Raw genomic sequence first — 17,592 nt, forward strand, 5'->3', positions numbered from 1 at the left:
ATCTTCTTTTTGTTTTTATCAGCGTAGTTTATTCTGATGCTGTGCCTTTTCATAAACACTTGTGGGCAATGCTGAATTTGGCACCATTCGGAGTAAATTATTGCTTGTATAAAATAGGCCTACTTAAAATAGCCTGATTATTTGTTTGTACAATATTACTCCTCCACAGAGTATACGCCGATGTTTAGCCCTCTGTTGATAAAGGCAATGTTTCTCCCCCATGTTATCTATGTTTGAGGCCTGTAAAAGAGAAGCCCGAGAGCGTATAGCCACTGAATATGCATGCAAACTACTTAACATGCGTGTAAACTTCTTAATATGCGTATACACTACTTAATCTGCGTGTAGACTGCTTAATATGCTGTAAACAAAAGCCCTGCTCCGCTGCCGCTTTGACCAAAGTTAGGATTTGACGTTTAAGGCTCAGCGAAGACGACAAACAGGTAAAACGAATACTATGTCAGTCAATAATAATGTTTTCAGCTGCACAGAGCTGCGTTTCAACCGAGCAGCGTCAAGTTTGGATGATTCTATTAACCGAGACGACAATAGAAAGTCAGATGCACCTTATTTTTGTCACTTAAATTGTATCACTTTTCTACCGACGCACTTGTGTAGCTGGTGTATCGTTGCAAATCGGTTCCCATCACTGGTGTTCAAACCTTTCTAATAATAAGTGTTGCTGAATGGATAAGGTATGATGTTGCTCAGATATTCAGCTGACTTCCTCTGTAAATACTTGCATGTGAGAATTAATGACTGTAAATTGCCTTGCGTAAAATAATTAACTTAAATAAAAAAGTACATTGTAAATTGTTGTGTGTTAATGACTCCCCCCAATTAGGGTTGCAACATTTAACCTGACTAAGCGTGACTTGTCGACTATTAAAATCATATTTCATAATTATATTTTGATATTTGCTTATGTTATCTGGACAATACAAATTAAAAACACACAAGCCAAAAGACATTTTCATAACAAAAACAGCAGCATTATTGAAGCAAAATGTCAAAAGAATAAAAATGTCTGCTTTTCCATCAATAATACACTTTATTTGTTAATATTTTCTAACTAGAAGCTTTCAGTCACCATATTTCACCATTTATTTGGTTAAAAATCTATTTTTAAAAATCTAATTAGACAAGAGAAGTAATTGACTTGCCGACAAACCGAAAAAAGAACTGCAGCCTTGTCAACTACAAAAATAATTGTCAGTTGCAGCCCAAACTACACTAAGCCCTTGGAAACTGGGATACGCTTCAGTTTATTGAACGGCAGAATAACTGATACGTATTTGAGGAAACGGCTAAATTAGCAAACCTCAGAGGACAGAGTTTACCCTGCAAGAGCAAATACCACACAGAGACACAAGTTTTTCTTCAGAGCCGTTTATTTTCTCGATCTGAACTAACAGTTTTCTCTGAGACCGAACCGCGGTGGCAAAGAAACAACCGTAAGTCACATGCATAAAGTGTGAACCCATGAGACACAGAAGTGACGGTGGGGAGGATGCTAACGGAGAGGACTCTGCTGTAACGTGTATTGTGCCTTAGAGAAGCCCTCACAAGGAAACACTCATTAACTGACAATAATTACTGAACACCCTGCACCGTCTAAGCTCATTCCTTCTATTAGACCAATTTGAAGTAATGGCTATTGCTTAATACAATGGTTAATAATACAGAGAAGAAAAAAAAAAAAAACTAGTTGTAACATCAATTGAAGCCCTTTGTGAATTCTCGCTTGATTGACCCACTTAAAACACCCCCCAGTTAAGACCACCACATATCATCTGTACTCCCTCCCGTGCTGCTCGGTAAGATGCAGTCTTTGCGAGCCAAAAGCGATATTTAACATTACGTGGGCAGTCGCTATAGAATAACACAATAAAAGTGCACAATATCCTCATTCAGGAACAAAGCCAAAACGCATTAATGCATTGCTGCCAACAGTATAAGACATCGATTGATATGATCAGAAACTAAACCTAGACAATGATGCCCGATTGTGTGATTTCTCATTTTCTCATCATTCTAATGTAGCTTTTTTCATGCTTCAAAATGAAACGACAATGCTTATTCCCCAGTTATAACGCAGCAATACACTAAGGCAAACGTGTAAAGAGAGACGACAGCAGTGGTATGACAGAGACACTCGGCAGCAGCAGCAGCAGCAGAAAAAAATTGCCAGTACATCCAGCCTAAATTAAGCAATGCGTATTTGCCCGTGCTGTTTCGGAGGGCCGTGAGTAAACATAGGCTTGATTAAATTGCACATCCACTTTAGATAAATAAATAAATACAATACATGAGATTTTCAATAAATAAGGGGAGACGAGCGGTCGAAGTACATTCTTTAAAATAAGTCGACTGGCGCGCTTTAGTCGAAGTAGGGGACGCGCCGAAGACCAGAAAAAAGGCTTGAAAGTCTCGAAATTGAGGTTACCGTACTTCTGGGTGTTGGAAAGATAATTTGGCAACAGTGCAAGATAAATAGTGTGAATTCTCTGCCGTGTCTTTGCTGTAATGTGAGATAAGCGCTACCTCTGCGTATTGCACGATAGATATCAGCTTGCCCGGATCCTGTTAACGGCAGAGGATATCTTTGTTACAGTGTTAAGCTACGCAATGCTGTGTCTAAACTCCTTCCTTCCCGTCGAGACACTGAAATGTGGATGCAACTCGGCCCGCGGGAGTTTCACTCGTCCGTCTCGATCCACGTGCAACGCCGTTATCGAAAATAAGATATCGTTTGTGCTTTTTCAGTGGGATGAAGTTGCTGCCATGTATATAATGTGATAAGTGTTGCTTGTTTGGGGGCAGAAAAAAAACAACGTTTATTGTGAATAAGAATGTGGAATAGTGTGGAACGTCTTATTGCAGATTGTAGATGCGGGATCATGTAGATGTTGCTACTTTATAACGGTGCTATACACAAACCAGCCGTACAGTGTGGGGGTCAAATACCTCTAATGTACGCGAGAAAGAGGACACGTCAGCGATTTGGTGATGTGCATATGACAGGTTCTCGTGTTGTTCTAATTATGACTTTGTTTTGGTGGGATTTAAGTTGCAGTTTGAAATCGGAATCCCTCCGTCTGTGTCAACGAGCGACATCAAAAAGCAGATGCAGATTAAGAGAGGTTGTGACCCAGTTAAACCATCGCAACATATGGACGAAGTGTTATCTCTGAGCGACCGACAGCGGCTGACACGATAAAGAGATCCTCTGCGTCCTTTTATAGTTACGCTCACGCCATGTTATAACGTCTCAATTTGAGGAGGAGGCTTTGAATTTGGCCTAGTTTAAGGTCTGTAATTATTGATTGAATCCGTAGAAAAGGAAAAACTGTCAGAAAGTTAACTGTCTTAAATCTGTAGCATTTTCTTTCAATCATATAATCTTGATTGTTGTCAGAACATGCTTAAAGAGAGAAGATTCTATGTTTGTGGAGTTAATCCTAAGGCCCGTCACTATAATTAACGTATATCAATTATTCAGTAAATGAAAGGTGGAACAATATTTTTGGAAACGATTTGTTATTTTTCGGTAATATATATTTTTTAATTCAGCTGTAGAGGGTTGAACAATTAACATGAACGACTAATAAACGACTTAAGTGTTTCATTTTGCTCTTTATTTACTGTAAAATTTGGACTGTATGCCGCCAATTTTTCCACATGCTTTGAACAATGCGGCTAATTTATAAATTTTTACGGGCTAACGGCCTCTAGGGGCGCTCTAGCAGAAAGACGCCTCTCCCTTGGAGCAGAGCCAGATGCGGAGACGGACAGACACAGGTAAATCCGCTCACACAGAGAAATCAAGGTACAATTAAAAAAAAATCCTGTAAATTTAGTTGGCGTAGCTTATATTCAGGTGCGCTCAATTGTCCGATTTGTACGGTATAAGACTCTGCTTTAGGGTTTGTGTCCGTGGTTATATTTTCTATAACGCACATCAACCAAAATAAACAGGATTAAAATGTGTGAATTCTCTGATTGTTGTTACACTTGTGGAGTTGGCTGGTCTGTGTATAAACCTGTGCATAGACGTACTACAGTGGTGCAAGCTGCCATGTTGTTTCCAAGTGTTTTTAATGTGTGTGTGACAACGCCATTACTTGTTTATCGCTACGCAACGTGAAGGGCTTCTGTGCTAGGACTCGCTCTCATTGTTGGATAAACCTGTGCATCGCTGTGAGGACTTTTAAGCTACTTCTGGACATGAAAAACACACCACTGGTAACACCACTAGTTCCTTTGGATGTCGACTCACTATTTACACATGTTGCCACAAAGGACTCGCGATTAAGTGCCGAGTATTTTTAAACGCGCGCCACTCTCGAGCAACAGCCTATGAAATCGAGTGGACGGCTTGGATGCGGTGAGATCTACGTAACAATGAGCTTTGAAATGAACAATGACGATAAAAAACCCAAGGATGCAAGAAAAGCAGTCAGTAGTATTTGAAGTAGAGGGTCAAGTGCCTGCAAAACACTCAAACCAATTAAATACATGTTAATCTTTTTTATCAAAAGAACATTCCTTCCTTTTTCGAAGCGGTTTCATGTCCTTAAATCTCCGGAGTGTGCAGATCCAGACATTATTTTAAATTTTCAGTTTTTCCCTTTTATTTTCTGCAAGAAATTTAACTCCTCAAATCCACTCAACGCTTCTTTTGTGCTGTCTTTTTGTAACATTAATTCCAGTGATTTTCAGGTTGTGACGTGTCCATCTTCTATCAATCTGTGCTTTAGTAAGATGCATTGTAGACGTTTTGTTTTTTAATTGTCAAACTGTTCTATTGGTTTTGTTTTCAGAAAGGGAACCGTCCTCCAGTCTGCTCTAAATCCTCCAACCATTAAGACGTTTAAACGCCGGTCGCACTTCTCAAGAGGCCGGTGGGTTTTCTCTCTTCTGCAGGTCCAAGGCCAAACTCCACCTGCGATAAAGAAGATTAAGATTCAATCAGGGAAACCATCAGGCGCTCATTTAGCTTCGTTAAAGCTGTTTATGGTTGACATTTCAAAATGAAATGCAGCTGTGATTGTGAATGGAAGGAATGTGATTAATCATTTTAGGGGAAATACAAACACCTGCTTCCTGAGAGTCATAAGATAAATGCATAATCGTTTCATCGGTAGTTAAATACTGTGGTAGTAAAATATTGAAACACTTACAATTTTATACGTATATTTAATTGATATTTACCTGTATTTTATCTATAAATGTGAAAAATGCAGTACAAAAATACATGTTATTGATGATATATGATACATTGTTGTCAAGCTGAAATGTAAAATAATAATATTAGCTGAATTAGTTAACTACATAGAGTAACACTTTGCTGTATACAATATTTCAGCTGAATTAGTAAAACAAAACAACTAATACAATCTAAATTTAGTGAGTGAAGTTACATCTCAAAACTGTACAGGATTCATTGCAAGTACACGAAGTAACTGGCACCGCAAGGCACCAGTTACAGGTCAGATCTGTGGCGAGGCGAGCCAGCTCAGAGTTAAGCGGTATTTATGAGCAATACAAATGCCTGTAATTGAACAAATATACATACGTTTAATGCAATACTGTGTAACATTCCAGGCAAAGGAATAATAGAAATGTTGTGGTAGCTGTTCAAACTAGCTTTTCCTTAATACTGTTGTTTATGTCATGTTTGTCTTTTCTTTGCACGTGAAGCGTCTTTGAGAGTCCAAAAAAAGTGCTGTATTTGTCTGATTCATTATGATTAGCTCAAAATTGCTCAGAATCCCTTTATCCATGGCCCTAAAATAACTTCCTCGCACGTTATCATAACCGCACGTTTCACCCGGGCTCCACCCCAACACACTTTGTTCTTGCACTCACCCCGTAGACTTGTGATGTGTTCAGATCTCCACATTGGGGTCCGTGAATCCCTTCTTCCCCTCGTTTACAAGCACGGGCTTCTCTGTTCGCGTGTGCCAAACGAGGATCTGGAGGTAAAGCACACAGAGCACAGGCAGACGGGAACATTAGTAACACGCTGTTCTTATTTCTCTGCTTTTAGCTCCCGCTCGGCCCGCTGTTCTCCAGAACATGTATCTCCCGTCGCATTGTGGTGTAAAGAGGCACTTGAGCGTGAAACCTGCATTAAGGAGCGAAGAGGGTCTACAACAGTGTGTTATCTTACAAATATGATCCGGTCCACTCAGCATGGCTCGGCTCCTCTCGTGGTGATGAGATAATGGCTGCCCTCAGGTGTGGCGCTGGTACAAGCAATGTATTCTTCTGAAATAACCTTAATATCCTCAAATGACTGCAGTGGAAGTGAGGAAACAGACTTTTGACTCAATCCACCCTAATGGTCAACAAATTGGGCTTCATCTTAAATAATCTTTTTTTTTTCTTTTATTATTTTCTTAGTTCATTATTTTTAAATTGTATGTAGTGTATTTAATTATATTAAAATAGGCATACTCATTGTATCTAAGATTGTACATTCAACTTAAAAACTAGGCAAAGAGAGACAATTAAAAATCTTTTCTATTGAATTTAATATTCAACAACAGCGCCATAAGTTTGACACTAAAAAAATTGCTGAATGTCATTCCCCTGTCTCATTCCCATGAGAAAAGTTGGATTCTCTTCAAAGAACCAGCATTTTTCAGTCCAAATAGTCAAACCAATACATTCCTTAATATAAAGGGAATATATTTGTCAGACTGATCCAGTTATGGTTGTATTATGTGTTTATTTTTATTTTTATATATATTTATTTATTAAGTAGACAGTGGCAACGAATGATTCTTTAGTAAACTGAGTCAGTATGTTTTGTTTTGTGTAGATTGGACACGATACACATCTGTCATTAAAGGAGACATATGATGCAAACCATGTCATAATGATTTCCCCCTCATCGTGTATTCTTTATGGTTCAACATGGTCCAGGACTGCGGAATTTAGTTTTCAACCAAAAGTCAAGACTTGTATTGTGGTAATAGGACAATTGGCCACAAACCTCGCTGGTTTACAGTATTATCTTTAACACAAGAGATGCAACATCACATTAAGAACAACTGTGTTCACTTAAAGTGTGTTTGATTTTGACTGTATTTGGTGTATTTGTCCCTGTTATAAAGATAAATTATAGTTTTTCACCAATCAAGTGGTTATTTGTGGAGAAAGGTTGAAAAAGTTGTAGCTTTTTTGACCCTCTGAAGGTGCTCTCATATTTGTATTCATCAAATAAAACAATTGTGACATTAGATGCATTTTGACCCAGTGGTTGCTAAGTCATTTGCTAGTGCGATGTCCTCAATTACAGTCAGGAAATAAAATTATTCACCTGATTTGTTTTAAATATATTTATCTTTACTGCATTTTAGCTCAGTGAGTAGTGCAACCTAACATAGGCAATTGAAACTCAACGGTTGCAACAATGTAGTGGAAAGGACAAAAAGTAAAATGTGTTGTTCTTCCTCCACTTCAGCTCAGGTGACAGACGACTCATTCCCTGCACTCTGGTGCATCTTTGTCTGCTCTCACTATCAGGCGGTTTGCACGCGATACAGTGCAGATCTTCTGGGGATGCAATCGAGCTACAGAGAGCCTTCAGCCTTCAGATTGACTTGGCTCTGGAGACCGGACAAACACAGTGAAATGATGGCGGGGTGTATGGGAGAGGAAGGAGAGGAAAAAAGGTGTCAGTCTCATTTTGCTCTGCTCTGTTCCCCGTTAGAAGCCACTTCCCTTTCATCTCACCGTGGCGGCCCGACATGAATTATGCATGGCCCGTGTGTTTGAAATGTGCCAGGAGCCCACTCCCACTTTGTGCAGGTGCAGGGGGAAGGTTAATAGTTAAGCTTGCATGTGAAGTGGCAGATTATAAGGGAAGGAGATGCCAGCGCACGGCTATCTATTGTTTTGCCCTTGTGTCTCTCCTTGAGCTCATCTGTAATCAGTGTGACGTCCCTACCTCCCGACTCCAATTCAGCTTCTTGAAATCCTCTTTTCATTTAACACACTCAATTGCTTTGGGGAACCGGACGAGAACAAGCTTGACCAATGTTGTCCGTGGGCTTTCTGTGTCACTATGACTTTGAGAAGGATGTAGCGTGTTCAGTGATAGACCTCTGCCTGGCTCTTCCTGGGCCAGGGAACGGTTTAGTGAGCTGACCCAAACGAAGACACGGGCCCCAGCTGGAGCAGTGAGCACAATGGGAGAATGATGTTACTGCTGCAAAACCCCAAAGCGTCACTGCCATTGTGTGCAGAGGACACGTCGTATTACCACTTTGAGAAGACTTTGCTGCAACAAAATCTAATGTGTTCATAAATGGCTTTCATTTGACAAAATAACACATGTAAGGGAACTTTTGTTACAATTTAGAGTCATATATATTGGCACCAATTTTTTTAATTTTGGTCTATCATGATTTGTCTTTTCATTATTATCAGATTCCCATGTCCACTGACTTTAAAATGTGCTTATAATAACAATAAATTAACTAAATGCCAGCATCAAGCTTGAGAATGGCACAAAAATGTTCTATAAGATGTTTTTGAGCTGATACTGTAAAGGAGCTACTTCATAGTGTGGCACCCAGATTTCTAAGTTTAGGAGTGCTTTTCTCTGTCTCTTTACATCTCTCTCGATCAGAGGATGAATATGTGTGAATGAATTGGTGTTATTGTCATCTGCCTGGTGTTTTCATTCTGTCATCAGTCATGTTTGGCGGTTGTGTCATTTTTGTTCTCATTTTGTGCTGCCAACCATGAGATAGCAAGTCAATATCTATAGGCCACTCATTAAAATAAATTCAAACGATACGGCAGGACATTGATCACATTATTTCACTTGGCTTTTACTGTACAATCATTGATTATAAATTGCCTGTGTAGCCTATTATTTTCCAATACATTATATTCTGTGTTTCTGTGACAATTAGGCATAAACGAAAAGAATTGCAGTTCACAGGTTTGTGCTTCCTGTTGTAGGGGACATTCTAAGAGCTTTTCCCCCTTCATAATACATGTATATTTTTTGGGTTTTGGATTGTTACTTGCTATGGCAACACTCCTGATTCGTCATCACTCTGATACTCATAGATTGTAGCTGAGGGTGGAACATGTCCCACAGAAACAGAAAATCACTTACCTTAGTGCAATTGGCTGCTTTGGGCTCCAGGTCGTTGAGGGTGACCAGCTCCCGCAGCAGGCTGCTCTCCTGGTACCCGCCCTTCACACCCCTCAGTTTGAAGTAGGCCTGCGGCTTGAACAGGATGAGGCGCAGGTTGATGGCAAAGCCGGCCATGTCGATGGCAAAGGGTCGGTGAGGGTCAAACACGGTCTTCCAGCCGTAGACTTTTCCTGCAGCATTCACTTTGGGAGACTCATACCTCAGCCCGCCCACAAAGGCTACAGGCCACACGGAGACTTTATGAGTGGATCTCATCTGGAGAGAGGAAAACAACACTTCAAACACTCGCAGAAGCTTTAATGAATGATATGTAAAGTATGAAAGGTTAGCGTTCATGCTTTCCTTTGACCAAAGTCTTATGATGTGATTATTGTGGTTGTGTTTAGTGGTCAGCAGGATTGTATTGTTAAAATCACTCAAAATGTAGAGTGAATAAGTAAGGCTTGGAAAGTCCGATAATAATGAAAAACAATTTTCAATTTGAACAATTCTTCCTCTAGCCATTGATTATTTTGACCACTTTGCCGCTGAGGTTCTCATGTTGAAACACTTTAAGGGAATTCACTCAACTCTTAAGAGTGTTTTAGCGAGTAAGAAAGTACAATACAGACACTGCTGAGAAAAGTGATCCCTCTGTACACTAAAGCAAGTAGCACAAATAAGAGTGTTAGTAAGAAGCTGATCCATTAGTGCACTGTAAGTATCTATACGAGCATTGTCCCACTGATGTGAATATGGTACAGCACGCAGCACGTTCTACTTCACACATTATACTCGTCCTTTAATCTGGAAGCATCAAACAGCCCTGCCACCCTTTTCATTTTTCCCAGAGTTTCTTATGTGTGTTCTGTTTGAACCAGCGCTGCAACGGTAATAAAAGGTTTGTGCCTCTAATGAAGGAAAGAAGGGACGCAGTACAAGGCCTGAGTCATTCAATCAGAGCTGCAGAGAGAAGCTACCTCTGTTTAGTATTTGGCTGTCAGAACGTAGCCAATGAGCGGTGGTACTGGACTGCAGAGTGGTGCAACGAGTTGCTGTGCGGTCAGTTTTTGGGATCACTGTGGTGAAGTGGCGTTTGAAGAGGGCTTATGGGAATCCGGGGCTTTAGGTTTAAAGAAAACAACTGTGTCAGAGCTAGGTACTGTACAAACTGCTCCAGATAAGCTTTTGGTATAAAGCACATCCTATTAAATACATCTACAGTTAACTTCAGATGTGATGTCGCAACTATACAACAACAGGCACATGTTTTGCTAAATTAAGCGATTGTACACTATTTATATACTTAAAATCTGTACCAAATCAAGTCCGTCACAACTTGATTATTGCATTTAAACAGTATTATTTTCAGTATACATAGTTGTCACAATACTATACACTAATATACTATATCGACTAAATACACAATACACTGCAGAATAAACAATTTTTTTTAGTGGTTCATATTATTCGCTTACTTTATTTTTACAGGCAGCAAGTTTTTAAAAAAAAAAATTGTGGTGCATTAACATTTGAGCTGTATTGAGTCGAATAAGTATTATGCCAATATGATGGTTTCATTATATTTTATGAAAGAATATGTCAAATATGTTTATTGTGACAGGCTGATCCTTGGGTTTCAAGGTGATGAAAACCAAAGCCGTTACCATTTCAAAACAAAATATATCTTTTGACCATAATGGGCGACCTATAAGCAGGATATACAGCATCATTCAATTTCCCCTCAGTTATGTTACGACACTGAATACGCAGAACTGAAGAATCACAAACAGTACTTTCTGGGTCCTTATATTCTTAGTAGTTTCTCCCTCCCTCTTTCTCTTTCTCTCATTTGCAGTTGTTGCTCTGGCCCATAAACAGTGCTGCTGCAGTGATGGAGGGCCCCGGGGGGAGACGGGGCACTTGGGCTGATTCCCACAGAAAGGTAATGACAGGCCCCGTCAATACCGTCGCTCCATTTACTACGGCCGACGTCTGCAGCACTAACAAGACTGGAGGCTAACGCACGAAGCACCCCGAGTGTGTCCACTCAGGTAATTCAGCTCGTGTCAAGATGGATGGCCTGAGATGGACTTATTACATGCCAAAACTTCACTCCACTACACACTCCTCACATCTACGACTGCGGGGCCGCTTGTTAGGGACTAAAACAAATGCCTCCCGCACCAGAACTTCAGATTTATGGATAAAAGACAGAAATCTGATGTCAGTGCATATGAGAAATGTGTTATTTTAAGTGGAACTGCAGCGGTTCTCAAAATACACTAAATATTTGGGGGTTTTGGTTTATTGTCCTCTTTGGAAATTGGTTCTCTGCATGTGATCAATCCTTCAATCAGTTGTGGCTCCCAGGAACCTCTCGTAAACCCTTGAGTCTGAGCCAGTTTTTACATTACACATTTAGAGTTTTAGTCTATATTGTGCCTATTTGAGCACATGACAAACACTGAGGTGGGAAAAGCACCAGCGTTGCCTGAAGTAGTCCTTTTTTTTAATATACAGCATTTTAGATACATAATTATCATAATACAATAACTACTTATGTTTTTAACTTAATTTTGCTGTCACTTTAGATATAAAACAAGGTATAGATAGATATTTTGGACAAACTCATAATGAGATATCAACAAGTTTGTCCGTACACTCAATTAAAATCTTGTTAAAGGAGACTTATTTTGCAAAACCAGGAGCTTAAAATTGGGTACCCTTTTCATTAAACCACTCAAAGTTGTATTTAGAGTGATTCAAGCATATTTGAGTGATTTTTATTCTCCTCTGAAAATGTTCACCATGTCGCGCCCACTGCTGTTTACTTAGTTCGTTCTGCAATTTCATTTTATTAAACAGTGACAAACATTTAGGATTTTGCAGCGTTGCATAGCCATTTTTACACAAAGGAAGAAAAACAAATACAACTGCTGCTCGCTGTCGTGAACTCTCCAAAGGGCGACGACAATAATGTATCGTAAAGGGGTCAACATAAAACAGAGCAGCAGTTTTCAACCCGGAAGTAAGTAGACTTGTGTTTTTTAGATCAATTTGCAGTTTGAACGGTCCAAAATCATAATCCACGGGTAGATAATGATTACATAATAGACAATATCACAATAGCTCTGCTTTAAGTATAAGACTCGAAAGTTTGTCTTAAGGTGCTATTTAAAGGGCTGATCTTTATGTTGCAAAAAAAGTTGATAAAAGTAAATAATAAAGTGCAAACTGAACTATTTTGTTTCTTCGTGAAAGCTTATTATGTTGATAAAGAGCAAACTGGCCAAATAAATAAATAAAAACAGTTTGCCTGTAGTATCTCACCTTAAAAGTAATAATATCATATAGAGTTTTACTGCAATTCAAATATTTGAGTATATTATCCTAACCTGTATGTAGATTTGAATGAGAACCTGTAGATATATTTAACAATGTCATTCTTACCTCTTCAAACAGCTCCAAACTGTACGTATTGTCGTCATCCGCGAAGTACACTATCCCCGCCTGGCTGCTGTTTGCGTTGAACGTCTCCCTTAACCAGCGCAGCGCCAGGTTCCTCTGCATGGTGCCCCGCGGGATTCTGGGATCCCGCGTGTCGCCCCTCAGCTTATAGTTCCTGGGCGTCTCCACATTGAGATGAGTGTAATTCAACCCGGTCTCCCTGAGGAGTCTAGTGACGAGGGTCGTCCTCCTTTGGGAATCCTCCACTAGAATCCAGTGCAGGTTGGGAACATGGAGGAAGGTGTTTGCCACCCGCGTTAGCTCTGCCTTCTGCACCGGGCGGCTGTATGTGGGGGTGATGATGTGAATGGTTGGCAGCACGTCAGACCACGGGGGCGGTCTTGTGTAAACATATTCTGTCCGCACCACCTCTACAATGTCCTTATCCGAGGCACAATATTCCTTCGAGTCTTGCCCCAGTCCGCCGGGGTCCCTCTTGCCCTCCACGCCGTCATCTGTAGATGCAGGAGATAAGAGATGACATGTAAGGCATTAGCTTGACCTCGGACTGGCCTTTGTGACTTTAGTTGTACCTGAGAGCCGGTGGTGGCGTACTGCGAGCCTCTCTGGTATGATAAAGATCTCTTTTACTAGGTGGTGACAGGCTGCAAAAGTGAAGGCAAGGCAGGCCATGAGCGGATAACAGCTGATGGACAGAGAGACAGCGCCCGGGACGACACTGGAGAAAGAGGAGCGTTTCCCCCCTCAGCGTCGCCTTTGGGTGCTGGCTTTTTGTGATAAAAATGTGGGCATCGTGTGTATAAATGTAGCACACTTGCCCTGGTTTATGACACAAACTCCACCACAGACTCCCTTGTCCTCATTGGGCTTTGTTCTATTGGACTAGTTTCATAGTTTCAACCAAAAGCCACAGTTCAACAAGCTGTAATTTAATGCAAATGTAAGCATATACTTAGATTTTTAGTTTTTTTTTTACCATTTGCCATGACATACACATTGGAAAGTCAATCACAACAACACTATGGAATTATTTGACATAGAAATAGCTGTCGGCAATGTGGATGAATTACCTAGCTCACTGTGGCATTGCATTAATTACAAAACACATAACAGTTTCACATTCTGTTTGCATTGAAAATCCAGTCCAACAAACAATCTACAAATATCAAGCCTTTGTTGATTGTAGCATCGTTTCTCAAATAAATGACATCTTCATTGTGTGTGTGTGATTAAATTGTTTGCACATCCTAAATCCTCTGACTATTATTTTAAAAAGATGAGTTTTCTTACATCACATAACGTAACCTAGATTTAAAAACTCTGAAATGACATAATTAATAAACATATCCGGGGAAGTGCCCCTCCTTGACCTCCATAACAAGTGCTGCTGCCAGGGCAGTTTTGAACTAATATTCCGTAATTGTTCAATGGTATTACTCACATCACAATCATGGTTCATTTCTCTCTATTGTGCTACGACTAATGACAGCTCTTCAATGTTCAGTTTTAGCTCCATTCATACAAAGGACTTCACTGCAGCTCGTGGATTAACTCAATCTGTTGATGGCCAGATGTTGCACTGAGTCTGCCAGGACTGACAAATGCGCCTGCCAAAAAACTCTAACGCAGCTTTGAAGAAGCAGACTGGAACTGTGAGCTAAACTGGGTCAGATATTACTTTAATTTCAGATATTATTGGATCCTCACTTCCTTTTTGCATTATAGAGTTGCATATGTTGCTGTTACTACTATTATTACCACATCCCTATACACTAAAGTAGGAGTTCAAAAAGTGTTTGAAGCCAGGGACCCTTTATTACTTTCAAAATATCCCAAGGGCCAACTATTGGTATAAAAGATGAATTCATAATTGTCTTTATTTTATGGGTGAAGTTGTTTTGAACAAAAACCTTGGCTTTTTTGGATTGTATCTCATAAATTGTAGTGTTCGAGTAATGATGATGTTATGAAATGTTTTGGAGGACCCCTTACACAGACACCCCTTTGTGAACCACTGCACTGAATTAACTAAAAAAGAATTTTAGGACACAAAAATGTATTTAAGTAATAGACTGTTACTGCCACACTGCTTCATTCAGAAACATGAAATCATTCGTGCCGTCGCCCTCAAGCTGATGAACTCTCTATACTTCTATAAGATTAAGTTATGGTGTAAAGTTTATTCTATTATCACTCAGGCTTAAACTGATAAAAGACAAATTTATTGAATTTTATTCTTACGGTGATAGTGATATTTGATTTTAGTCTCTTAACTTAATTTTCTGATAACTCTGTTACATGCTGCATGTCTGTAACACAAAGAAAGAATAAATAAAAGTTATTCTGACTGATTTAGTATATACTTTTGCTAACTATTAATACTAGAGCCGTTACAAATTCAAAAAGTCAAAAATTACTCCTGCCTTTTACAGAATCTCAAAGTAGGTCCTCATTTCAATTAGCCCTTATGTTGTGATGGAGAGCAAACAATGTGAAAATGTCAATTGTGTTTCAGCAAAGACACTCAAGTCAAACAGGCATCAGAAAATCAATACAGCTCCTTGTCCCTGCGTCGATATGTCATTAAAGAATACATAGGCTCAATGGGGCATAACATCTGAGGGCCCTTCACCGTTTGACTACCTTGAAGTGCGTCCGTGTGTCCCTTACCCTTGCGGATGGCCAGCAGAGGCGCTATTGCATTCTGGTGCCACACAGTGATGAGCAGAGTCCAGGGTAACACGATCAACACAATGGCCAGAATATCTCTTCTCTTCGGCATCTCCAGGACTGGTGATGTGCCTCGACATTACCTGTTGGATGCAGACTTTTACTTCACTTTATTCATGATCTATTTAAGTATAATGTCCTCCTTGGCAGTGGCAGCGTACACTTACCACTTTAATAACAAGTAAAGGTTGGCGATATTGATCAAAATGAACTTCACAGTATTTGTTTTGAATCAGACTATATTTTAACAATGCATCAGGAATGTGCTCAAATGTGCCTGTATCGTAAGCAAATGGACCATAAAATTCACCACAAATGGGCAGAACTTTATACAGTTGTTTGGGAGATGACACTTCACTATTCTGAATCTTTTGTAGGTCATTTTAATGGTTTCACTTATAGAAAATATACCCAATATTCTAATTTCGCACATCTCCAAAACAAAAATGGCAACATTATCACTTTCTTTACATATTCCCCGTCTCTATATACATAATTCTATAATGACGCGACCTGTTTTTTCTTTGATAATCTGAGGCTAGAGCACATATAAGTCTGTAACTATTTGTAAAGTACACTGTTTTTTTCTTTGATAATCTGAGGCTAGAGCACATATAAGTCTGTAACTATTTGTAAAGTACAGTCATCAGTGAAGTTTTGCCATTGCATTATAGTCTAAGTGTCTGGCAGCTTCCCAAAATTAACAAGGATGCACTAATCTCCAATAATTCCTCATTCATCCAGGAGTGATCCATTGTGGAAACAGTTTCAATGTTAGTCATCTGGACAATGTTTTTTATTATCAAGACGTTTCAACCTCCATCAGCAAGTCAAAATTTAAGGAGTCAGAGTTGCAAAGTCATATGGCATTGATAATTGATAATTAAAACAATAAATAATATTTCACAAAGTGCATGAAAATCGAGTTTTGCAGCTTGGCTTTAAAACCAGATAATTGGTAAGGTCAGGTTTTTAATACAAAACTTTACAGTTAGTTTTATAGTTTATGCACTCATTATTAGGGGTCTCAAAATAGTCCAGCAGATTTGATTAAGACATTGAACTCGAAGTCATCCCGTTTACTTCTGTGATCTACTCAACAATAGCAGACAGTTTTGAGTCTGTCATAATTAGCTCTACCAATTATATTGTGAGCTGGGTAAATTCAATTCAATTCAATTTATTTTTGTAATGCCCAAAATCACAACAGCAGTTGTCTCGGAGGACAGTGAAAAACAGATTAAACAATGTTCATAGGGACTTGGCAATGTCCCAGCATCTCGTGTACAAAAAGTAAATGTCCCAAGATCAAACCGTCCTTTGACCCTCCTTCTTGGCCAGGACATATAATCCATATGGATTATGTGATAACATAAACTGATCCAAATGGGTTAGGCACAATTGGTGACTCTAAATTGGCCCTAGTGAATGAATGTGAGAGTGAATTGTTGTCTATAATGTCTATGTCTCTGTGTTGGCCCTGTCCAGAGTGTACCCCGCCTAACGCCCGAAGTCACTGGGATAGGCTCCAGTCACCTGCAACCCCGAAAGGGAACAAGCGGTAGAAAATGGATGGATGGATAAACTGATCAGTATATTTACTTACCGACAACAATCGGTTTTCTGTGATTTGTTAATTGTTAAAGTTAAAACGTTAAGCAGCGTTATAGCCATATGGGTTTCAAAATTCAAAACTAAATATCATAACTGAATTAACTTTTGAGAGGTAAAAAGAGCTCAAAACGGCACCTATGAACAAGAGGCTGGACTAGGGCTGCACAATACTGCCAATAATTGCAATATAGCTGTCAAGAAATGGGTGTTATTGCGATATATTTAGTTTGTTGCAATATTTATTATTGCATTAGCCAATATTGAGATAGCAAAATGTTTGCAATATTCTGTGCTGCCCTTTTTGAAAGTTTTCAAAGAAGCATTCAAATTCATAAAAAAAGAAAGTGACCACAGGCAATTTAGACTATAAAACCCTTAATGCATTTCCCCCCTAAAACGTCTGACTAAATTTATTTTCTCTTTGTGAAGCTGAGACGCACTAGTTTTGACTTCTGTTCTGTCCTGCTTTACTCTAGTTATATGTGGAAACAAGCTTTTGATCCCGTCTGGATTTTCTTTGGTAAATATATGAAGCTTTCCACTAAAAATGTGATTTAGACTTAGGGTAATTTTTTAGTTCAAACTGATTCTGATTCCTTACAGAATTGTTGATT

General features: G+C 39.3%; 1 protein-coding gene across 5 annotated transcripts in view; it reads right to left on the reverse strand.

Moving 5' to 3' along the window:
- Positions 1-1,378: 1,378 nt before the first annotated feature.
- The window catches only part of LOC140367364 (galactosylgalactosylxylosylprotein 3-beta-glucuronosyltransferase 1), an 80,483-nt gene continuing 64,269 nt past the window's right edge, over positions 1,379-17,592 (reverse strand). For 2 of the 5 annotated variants that reach the window (XM_072453826.1, XM_072453807.1), the window contains exons 4-9: positions 15,305-15,461; positions 13,207-13,278; positions 12,617-13,128; positions 9,143-9,439; positions 5,872-5,978; positions 1,379-4,945 (exon numbers count right to left, since the gene is read on the reverse strand). In XM_072453826.1, the coding sequence (XP_072309927.1) occupies positions 5,892-5,978; positions 9,143-9,439; positions 12,617-13,128; positions 13,207-13,278; positions 15,305-15,416 (1,080 nt within the window). In that variant the 5' untranslated portion in view covers positions 15,417-15,461 and the 3' untranslated portion in view covers positions 1,379-4,945; positions 5,872-5,891. The remainder of the gene's footprint in view (positions 4,946-5,871; positions 5,979-9,142; positions 9,440-12,616; positions 13,129-13,206; positions 13,279-15,304; positions 15,462-17,592) is intronic. The other 3 variants (XM_072453818.1, XM_072453836.1, XM_072453843.1) reach the window with 3 other exon arrangements.

The sequence above is a fragment of the Eucyclogobius newberryi genome, unplaced genomic scaffold, assembly GCF_026437365.1.
Source record: "Eucyclogobius newberryi isolate DKJ021-1_F unplaced genomic scaffold, fEucNew1.0.hap1 SCAF_10, whole genome shotgun sequence".
Taxonomy (NCBI): Eukaryota; Metazoa; Chordata; class Actinopteri; order Gobiiformes; family Gobiidae; genus Eucyclogobius; species Eucyclogobius newberryi.